A 10,556-nucleotide genomic window follows, 5' to 3' on the forward strand; every position below is an offset into this window, starting at 1 on the left:
TAACTGTGTTATCTCTTTATCCAAATTTCAGAAACGTTAATTATCAGAATTAACGTTTCTATCGCAGAATATTATCTATCGCAGAATAGATATTCTGTGTATCCAGGGAAGTACTTGGATTGATAATATTTATATACTTTTTCAACTCATTTGCAACTTAGAAGTAAATGATAACGTTACAGTATTTTGTTTTGAATGTTTTAATAATTACGCATAATGGCGACCCCGAGCTGCAAGTATTACACTCTAAGGGTGATCTAGTGAAGTTCATGTATATATATCACTATATAAACACTCATATACATACATATAATTAATTATATGTATTAAAGCTATGGATCTCATAATCGCAGGTTGGTGAAATGCTCTTCACTATTTTGCTGTTCAATTTCGCTTTAAGAGAATATGTCATTTGCCTATTATTATGATTATTATTATTATTATTAGGAATAGAGTGCATAAACTGAATATTATATGCATGTAAATATTGCAGGTTGTAACCAATGGAATTACTTGATCATTAAAGCCACAAGTTTGGCAAAAGCATTTGATGAAATCGCCTAGCTATACTTAGTTATATAACTATAGTCGGGTTGCTCACTTGACCGATTAACTAAACATCCCCCCCCCCCCACACACACACATACACCATGTATGGAATGGAATTATCAGCAGAAAGAGCCAAGCCATTACGACTTTTCGTAATGGCTGGAATGAAATTATCAGCAGAAAGAGCCAATCCATTACGACTATATAGCACTTGGAAGGGGTCAGGATAAGGATTTGTGATGGGACGGGGAGAGGGGGGGGGAGAAGAAGGAATGGTTCTCAGCCACTTGGACGGTCGGAAATTGAACGCCGACCTGCATGAAGCGAGACCGTCGCTCTACCGTCTAGCCCAAGTGGTTGGACGACCATGTAGCAGCTCAATAGCTGATATAACAACAAAAGAACTACACATAAGATAAGAGTTATCACTTTTTTTAGGAAGTCGGTAGCATTTCGTGTTGATCCAAGTCATTACCATGACTTGGGGATATAAGATGTACTGATGGGAAGTTTTTGATCTACACACTGTAATCCTTCATATAGACTAAGATAGCACTACATTGTTGTATATGCCCGTGTTAATATTGCCGAAAAATGATGGCCAAAAATGTAGAGAATTGCGTACCCGCCGCAGGTGACAACTCTCCAAGTGGGCCGGTGATTGTAATGTAACGCACTTCGTTATAAGCTTTCCGCATTATAAACTAACAGCGAGCTCAAATACAATAAACTGACTTGAAAACCTCGACAACAATTGCGAATAATACGCAAGGTCAAGCAATAAGACACATAACAGCGTTAATAATGGTGACTGATATAAATGTCTGCCTGGAAGATGATGTTAACTGAAACGTAACTAAACCGTTTGGAAAAATAAGTGTTGCCACATGCCTGGTCATATATTACTTCCACCAGTAAAGAGCTATGAAGTAATAATGTCGGAAATAAAATTATGAACTTAATGTCTTAATTTGTATCTTTCTCCTGGGACAAAACTATTAAAAAAATCAAGTGAAAAATATGTCAGAACTGCAATAGAATGAGAATAATAAGAATATAATTGCTGGTGGCAGGGAGTGATGTTAGGCTGTTGTGTCGCTTACATAATCTTCGGCGCCCTTACACAGTATAATTTTGTTTTATTTTTACAAGGAGGAAAAACGGCACATGCAAGAATAAACATTATTACAATATACAAGCCAAAGAAAACAGTTCAAACAAGATTCTAGTTTTGACCTACTTTACCGGAACACATGACATGAAGTAATAATGAAATAATAATGCCGGAATTGTGGCGGCCCGACCAGAGTTGACTTGAGGATAGTGAGTGTGTGTCAGTGTGTGTGTTGGTGTTCACTGTTGGGTGACAAGCTGCAGCTGCTCTCTGTTGGCCGCCACCAGCCTGCACGGGAGGATGTAAGTACACCGCTGCTCTCTAAAGTAATTACAGTAATGTTTAGCTTGGTTAACTAAAGGGTTTAGTCTATGTCAATTATTCCTATAATCTATGAATGAATGAATGAATGGGGCTATGGGATATGAAAAGTATCCCTCTTTTACATAATTTCCATTCTGTAAACAAATATCCCCTAACCCAACCCATCCTACTCTAACCTAAGATAACTCATCCTATCACCTTGGAACACCCAATCCATCCTACCCTAACCCATCTTACCCTACCGAACACATAAAATCTGGTGTTAATGTAGGAACTACGACGAAGGTGGGACCGGACTGGACAACCCCAGTGTTGTATATGCGTGTTCACGGTCTATACGACGCCACAATTTCCCTGCTGGTGCAAGTTTTAGCTCCTACTGGCTCCCGGGGAAGGTCGGGTGCAGTTAGGCCAGGGGCCCTCGATAAGCGTAAGAGGTTTCCTCTCCCTGACTGTGGGTAAAGTTTCACGGAATATATTACCCCCCGCAGCAAGGGTAATTGGTCGTAAGGAAACCAGACCTATCATATTCTAATAAGACCAAGTCTAACCTATCCAGACTTCGTGTAACCTAATAAGACTTCGCCTAAAATATTAACTATTCACCTAGATATACTTTCCCGGGAGAGGAAGGGGGGAAACTGTAGCTCTTGGGTCTCGCCTTCAACCCTAATCGACGGGTGTGAAGGCTCCTGTATTCATGTTAGTTATTCCTTCTAGCATCATTCTATTATGCAGGAAGTACCGCACGTCTGTGGGTCATCCAGTAAGGTTAGCAGACTTCTAGATGTTACCACTACTAGGGTTAGGCTCAGCTAAAAGTACCTCTGGGAGTTTGCAACATCTCCTGATGGGCATTTGACGAAATGTAAATTGTCAGCAGAACAATTCGCATAGATTGCGTCATTATATAATGGAATGTGGAAAAAATCGCGGAATTCAGATATTGCATCATCAATGCAGTTCAAAAAATGTGTAAGTACTTCATTCATAATGATGTACTGCCAGGAATCTTAGCGAAGTATCCAAAATTTGCGTTAATTCCACCACGTTACGCGGTAATAGATTCCACAAATCAACAACTATGTTACCGAACCAGTATTTACCCAAGTCTTTCCTAAATGTAAACTTATCCTATTTATACCCATTGTTTCGTGTTCTGTCTTGTGTTGATACTTTTAATACCCTATTAATATCCCCTTTGTTATGTCCATTCATCCACTTGTAAACCTCTAACTCTTTGCCTTTCCAGTGAATGCAATTTAAGCTTTGTTAATCTTTCTTCATATGAAAGATTTCTAATTTGGGGAATTAACTTTGTTATCCTACGCTGGACACATTCAAGTGAATTTATATCCATTCTATAGTACGGCGACCAAAACTGAACTGCATAATCTAAAAGGGGCCTAACCAGAGCAAGATATAGCTGAAGAACCACACCAGGTGTCTTGTTACTAACGCTTCGATTAATAAATCCCAGTGTCCTATTTGCCTTATTACGAACATTCATACATTGATCCTTTTGTTTTAAATTCTTACTAATCATAACTCCCAGATCCCTTTCGCAATCTCAACACCATCTAGCTCGTATCTTATAACTCTATAATCATTACCTAGCCTCAGAACTTTACATTTATCAGCATTAAACTGCATCTGCCAATCTTTTGACCATTTCAAAACCCTATTTAGATCAACTTGAAGTGATAGTGAGTCTTCTTCCGTGTTAATTTCCCTTTCGATTTTTGTATCTGCAAATTTGCAGATGTTGCTATTCAAACCTGAATCTAAATAATTTATTATATATTATAAACAACAGAGGTCCCAGGACAGAGCTTTAAGGCACTCCACTTACAACATTTTCCCACTCTGACTTAACCCCATTTATACTAACTCTGTTTCCTTTGGAAACAGAGTGTTTGTATTAGCCATGCCCTAATCCAGCTTAATATAGCACCCCCAATATCATGAGCCTCAATCTTTTTAATCAGTCTTTCATGTGGCACTGTATCAAAAGCTTTGCTAAAGTCAAAGTACACATCACAATCCTTACCACTATCAACTACCATGTACAGAAATATGTATTTGTGTACATGGATGTAAATGAATGTACACGTGTATGTAACATTAACAATTGTGTAATTAAAGATAGTCACTTGCTTAGCTAAACGAATTTGAGGGTTCAGTTCCTGAACCCATTATGTACCTCTGTAACCCTTTCCACCACCGCCCACGGGATGGGGGTATGGGGTGCATAATAAGAAACAAATTGAATTGTGTGTGTGTAATTTAAATATAAATATATATAATATAATATACATTATATATATAAATAAATATTGTGTGACGTAAGAATAGTTTGGCCAAGACATGAACCTTTAAATATTCTATTATGTTCCATGCAGGGACCCAAGGGTATCCGTTTTGAAGAGCTTCCACAGCGCCAAGCCGTTGGTGAAGTATGTGGTGGACCACTCCTTGAGGTGAGTGTTCTTCCCTTCCCTCTGTACGCCTCCCTGCACGACCTGTTCCCTCTACGCCTCCCTGCACGACCTGTTCCCTCTACGCCTCCCTGCACGACCTGTTCCCTCGACGCCTCCCTGCACGGCCTATACCCCAGCCTCCTCCCTGTACGGCCTATACCCCAGCCTCCTCCCTGTACGGCCTACACCCCAGCCTCCTCCCTGTACGGCCTACACCCCAGCCTCCTCCCTGTACGGCCTACACCCCAGCCTCCTCCCTGTACGGCCTACACCCCAGCCTCCTCCCTGTACGGCCTACACCCCAGCCTCCTCCCTGTACGGCCTACACCCCAGCCTCCTCCCTGTACGGCCTACACCCCAGCCTCCTCCCTGTACGGCCTACACCCCAGCCTCCTCCCTGTACGGCCTACACCCCAGCCTCCTCCCTGTACGGCCTACACCCCAGCCTCCTCCCTGTACGGCCTACACCCCAGCCTCCTCCCTGTACGGCCTACACCCCAGCCTCCTCCCTGTACGGCCTACACCCCAGCCTCCTCCCTGTACGGCCTACACCCCAGCCTCCTCCCTGTACGGCCTACACCCCAGCCTCCTCCCTGTACGGCCTATACCCCAGCCTCCTCTCTGTACGGCCTATACCCCAGCCTCCTCCCTGTACGGCCTACACCCCAGCCTCCTCCCTGTACGGCCTACACCCCAGCCTCCTCCCTGTACGGCCTACACCCCAGCCTCCTCCCTGTACGGCCTACACCCCAGCCTCCTCTCTGTACGGCCTATACTCCAGCCTCCTCCCTGCACGACCTGTCTGTCCTCTCGCCCACTCATTACGAGACCTGTCCCATAACTTGCTTACACGACCATTACTCCTGTCACAAACCATCCTTTCACAGGCAGACAGACGTCCAGAAGAAGCTGTTGGAGGAGACGCTGAAACTTCCTCACGGTGGAATGGTGGGCGCTCCGGAGGTCCTCCAACTTGGCGCCAACCTCATCCAAGCCATTGGGGCCAAAAAGGTAACGTCTTAGTCCTATCTCTCAGTGACTATGGGGGGATATGAGACATAGAGAGCGTCGGTGTTTAGGGACAAGCTGTGCTTCTTTCTTCGGATGAAGGTCAGGTGAAATTTAGACGTCTGGCCATCCTCTATTTACATAGAGAATTGACTATAATCATAGCGTATTACTCGACAGTAAAAAGTTGATTTCAAAACGTTTTTAGAAGTCAGAAAACTGACACTGCAGCAGACTTCGAAGGGTAAGACCATAGCTGGGGACCACGAGGGTAAGACCACAGCTTGCGGCTGATCTGAGGATGTTGACTGCGTGTTTGTCTCACAGGTACTGGACGTGGGGATGTTCACAGGAGCTAGTGCTCTGTCTGCTGCCTTGGTACTGCCTCCTGACGGTGAGGTCCACTGCCTGGACATCAGCGATGAATACACCAGCCTTGGTAAGAACTCTCATAACTCTTGCCTTTGTTTAGAAGGCTTGGTAAATGATGACATAAATTAGATACTATGCAGTGATAACAAGAGCAATGGATGGAAGGTTTGTGTTGCAGCATACTTTGGGGCCTAGTTGGAGTCAGAGCGTTGCTGTTTGGTTCGGTGATGTTATCCGCATCCTACATCCATCTTGGTACTACAGTCTCACTGGCTTGGCGCCTTCTTTTGATAAGATTACTTACATCTTGATAATTACTTTGATAATCTTGGGCAGCGAGTGAATCTTCTGCGCGTAAAGTAGATATATTAAGTTCTGAATACTCGTAAATATGAAAATATGATGACTTTATTTAGGAATCTTAATGTGTCGAATTACTTTTGGTTCCTAAAATAGGGGACCATGTATGTAGAGGGCTGTAATTCCTGCACGGTGAAGTTAGTAATAAATAGTTCCTGTATGATCGCAGCATCTGAGACCTGGCCTCAATGTTGATCTCGTTGATTCAACATCGATCTCGTAGGTTCGACGTCGATAACGTACATTCACCGGTAGGCCATCTAGTATATATATCGTTAAAAGAGTCTTTGTCTGAGGTTGGGAGCCAGGCGCTTGGGGTTAGGCTCACAAAATTTTGCAGGGTGATTGGTCATTGTCCGGAGATTGTCATAGGTGGGTCGGGATCGATCCCCAGGCCCCCCTCCATTGCATAAAATGGGGAAACCATGCAAATTTTCAATCTCGTTAAATGAAAGACTTCATCCTCATAAAGATTACAGGGATGAAGGGTAGAGAAGTTGATGAATGACTAAGGTGGTGGTGAATGGCAGGGAAGGTTGACGTTTTAGATGGTGAAGGGTAAGAAAGGTGGTGAGTGGTAGAGAAGGTGCAGGTGAAGGGTTGGGATGGTGTAGGGTAGGGCATGTGGTGAAGAATAGGCAAGACGTTGAAGGTTAGGGGAAGATGTAGAAGGAAAGGGAAGGTGGTGAAGGTGTGGAGTTAAGAGGGCTATATTGTATAATGTTAACATCTTACATTCTAGTGTTTAAGTTCTTACATTCAATATGTGACTAGTGTGCAGGGAAGAAGTTACAGTAATGTAAATAGTGTGTGTAGGGAAGATGATTACAGTGATGAAGATAACATGTAGTAAAGATATCACGGCCATCACCCGGGTATCACTGGGCTCGTCCTGTAATATTTATATTTAACATATACAAATATCCCAATTAAAATGTTGTATTTATAGTAACGCACATACAAATGGATTTGCAAAATACTGCTAACATTTTTTATGTATTATATATGTTGTAAATGACATATAAATCTTGCCTGGTATCATTTGAATATTAATTGGAGAACAGGTCTCTTTCCTTTCTCAAGATAATTCACATTGTTTTTCCTTAGCCGAGAAATACTGGGAGGAGGGCGGAGTACGCGCCAAGATCCACACACACATTGCTCCCGCTGCCGACTCTCTCCAGAAGTTCATCGATGCCGGCCAGGCAGGCTCTTTTGATTATGCTTTCATTGATGCTGACAAAGTCAACATTGATCTGTATTATGAGAAGTGCCTGGTGTTGGTGCGACCCGGGGGCATCATAACCATTGACAACACACTCCAGGGTGGCTGCGTGCTGGATGAGACGCAGCAGTCGCCTAGCGTGCTGGCTGTCAGAAGCCTCAACCTTAAACTCAAGGATGATGAGCGTATCAACATATCTTTTCTCAACATTGGTGATGGGTTCACCTTGTGCTTTAAAAAGTAGCAGTAAGTGGTGTTTTGGAACTGTTAGGCTAAGGCAATATTAATTTCTCATTCCGGCCTCGGCCCCAAATTTAATATGCACTGAATAATAAATATATGACATCCAGCTGAACAGAAATATGAAATATAAATTAATATGCTAAACAGCCAATTACTAATTTATTTAAGTTAAAGATTTTTAAAAGAAACTTTAAAATTATCTGGCTCTATTTTCTGTTGAATTTCTATAGCTGTCTAGTTTGTTCCTAACTGTTTCGGCTGGGCTTATATTCTGGGTGATTCTAGTTGCGAGTTTCTCTGAAAACTGAGCTTCAAACTATGTTTTGTTACTGCTTCTACTTCCATGCGGTTTAAAGTAAGATGATCCTTCAGTTAACTCGTCTAACACATCCTCTACTAAATGCACCACAATAACAGTCAATGTCTCAGCTTGTATGGATACGAACTATGGGCCACTCCTACTTTTCCAGAAATTTAAACCTAATTGTTAGGAAATGCAACACACGAGTGATATATAAGAGTGGTGTAGCAGGTTACAAGATAAGACAAAACATCTAGGGATTCTCAGATGGATATTTGGAATTATGAAGAAATCACTTTCACAGAGATTGCTGATGGACATTTTGAGTCCATTTGGAAGTAGGATCGATGGGATTAAGAGTTGTGTGCATGAAGTGATTTTGAGCTGGGATAGCCTCAGAATCTTCTGAATACTGAGGGTGTGCAAATATCCATAACGTCATGTCATGATTAGTTTATACTAGTTGTACTTCTAATTGTCTTCTCACCATCACTAATTGTGTGATGTAAGTTGTGCCAATATCTGTCTTACAGTGGTAAACCTCACTTTGCCGGCACCTTTCTAAATGTAAACTAAATTTCACGCACTTTATGCCTAAAATGTAAGTTTCCTTAAGATTGCTTTACACCTATTTTGTGCAGCCAATGTTGTAGTGATAAAAAAGACATTATTTGAGAGTAATCTTATAGAAACTGGTAACAATAATTATAATTTTTCCATAATTCAGTGCTTAGCTCTTATTAAAATCATAATTATTTAGTCAGTCAATTTATTTTTGTACTGAGGCAGATAATTTTCTCCCGTGATTCGATGTATGACTAACCATCCTGTGAGATGAGAATATTAGATGAACTTATAGCTAGTTTTTTGTCTACACTGTAATCTTTCATACAGAAGAGGGTAGCAGTACATTACTGTGTATAATAATAATACAAAAAAGTGATTTGTGGAAGTTGTTGCGAAAAAAGTTTCTGATTATGAAAAGGATAATGTTTAGTGCTATTCCGATATTGTGATGTGTTTAATTAATGTACAGTAATATTTATGTAAACTTTCCCAATCATAAAAGTGCAACTATTTACGAATAAATGGGTTTTATTTGATTTGATCTGCGAGTTTTTCGGATTCAGACAGCCTGAATATAGGGGCCTGACGGCTGATTCGACAGCGCTCGAGGTTCGTAGTGCTAAGGATCCGGGTTCGATTCCCGGCGGAAACAAATGGGCAGTTTCTTTCACCCTGGTCGCCGTGTGGGGGCTTGGTGGGCGGCTGCCGGAGTGTGATGCTCCTTGGGACAGTCCTGTCCTTTTCTAGCCTTGTGCTCCTGCTGCCGTCCTCTCCAATTCTGCTGGGCATCTTTTCCTTTTCCTTCTGTTTCGTTTTTCTCCCCCCTCTTCTCCTATCTGCTTGCCGTTTCCTGCCGACCTTTTGCTCGTTCTGGTTCTTCCCTTGGCCTTCTTCTATTTTGACGCCCGGGTGCTTGAGGAGGCATACTCTTGCACCCGTAGAACTGCAGTACCCGACGTCGAGAGCGAGGGGAACCTTTTATTGTCAATCCCCACTTCGTCACTGAACCCGATCTCGACGGACTGTCGGTTTCTTAAGGTGGCGTTTGTGGGGCGTATACTCACGACGCACCCCTAGGAGGCCCCGACAAGATCGGCGATAGCTTCTTGTTGGGTGTCCTGCCTCTAATTGTGGCTCCATGGTGGGTGTGGGGGCACATTCGTGAGTGAATTCTTCTTTCGTCAAGATGATTACCCCTGCTTCGGCTTCTTCTGGTTTACCTTCTCAGGCTCGTGGGGTGGGCGACCAAGCCCCCGAGTTGGTCCGTATTGGAAGACCGGGCTCTGTAGCCTCCGCTGCATTGGGCCCCGACCTTGCTCCTCCTTTGGCCTCTCTGACTCCTTCCCCTGGCTCCCCTCCCTCCTCTGTGGTTGGGTCGAGCCCCAAGCCCCCAGTGGTGACTACCTCGTCCCCTGGCGCGGCTCCTTCTCTCGTTGTTACTACTGCGCCTTTTAACCCCTCTCTCTCTGGGGGTTCTCACCGCCGTTCTCGTCACGGCCGCCCTCGCTCGATTCCTTCCAGTTCTGCTACCTATCAAGCCTTGTTTGGTCCCGCTTCGTGGGCCAAATATTTTGATCTCCTCCCTCTTGATTCTGCGCCTCCTGACGATTTCTCCCTTCATCGACATCTCATTGATTCCGTGGATGCCTCCATTACTTTTAACCCCACTCGTCTCGGTACGCGTGTCGTTGCTGCTCCTTCTCAGGATGCTGCTTCCCGCTTGGCTGCCTTATCCTGCCTTGGCGAGACCCCCGTTCGGGTCTCGAAGAACGTCCAGTTGAATGCCAGTGTTGGCACTATTTTGCTCCCGCCCCATGTTGCGACCGGTGTTCGGGACCTACGCGACTGCCACGACGATATTCGACATATCCTCGCTGCCCAGGGCCATTCTATTCTCCAGGTGGACACGTTTACTCGTCCCCCTCGTGGTAGTCGCCGTCAACCCCTCCGGGTTGTGAAGATTACCTTTGATGGTAGGACCCTTCCACCCTCTGTCATTCTTGCTGGTGCCAG

General features: G+C 43.7%; 1 protein-coding gene across 1 annotated transcript; it reads left to right on the plus strand.

The window, feature by feature from the left end:
* The first annotated feature begins 1,832 nt into the window (after nucleotides 1–1,832).
* On the plus strand, nucleotides 1,833–9,065 carry LOC123763596 (probable caffeoyl-CoA O-methyltransferase 2). The gene is made up of 5 exons (XM_045750808.2): nucleotides 1,833–1,965; nucleotides 4,390–4,467; nucleotides 5,355–5,478; nucleotides 5,803–5,914; nucleotides 7,315–9,065. Coding segments are annotated over exons 1-5 (678 nt in total). The 5' UTR covers nucleotides 1,833–1,963; the 3' UTR covers nucleotides 7,677–9,065.
* Nucleotides 9,066–10,556: the final 1,491 nt, after the last annotated feature.

Source organism: Procambarus clarkii, chromosome 52 (assembly GCF_040958095.1).
Source record: "Procambarus clarkii isolate CNS0578487 chromosome 52, FALCON_Pclarkii_2.0, whole genome shotgun sequence".
NCBI classification, from domain to species: Eukaryota; Metazoa; Arthropoda; class Malacostraca; order Decapoda; family Cambaridae; genus Procambarus; species Procambarus clarkii.

Bases quoted from the DNA above. Each gene is read 5' to 3' on its own strand.
- LOC123763596 (XM_045750808.2), top strand. The intron at 4,468-5,354 runs GTGAGTGTTCTT...ATCCTTTCACAG, and splicing joins GTGGTGGACCACTCCTTGAG to GCAGACAGACGTCCAGAAGA. The intron at 5,915-7,314 runs GTAAGAACTCTC...GTTTTTCCTTAG, and splicing joins CGATGAATACACCAGCCTTG to CCGAGAAATACTGGGAGGAG.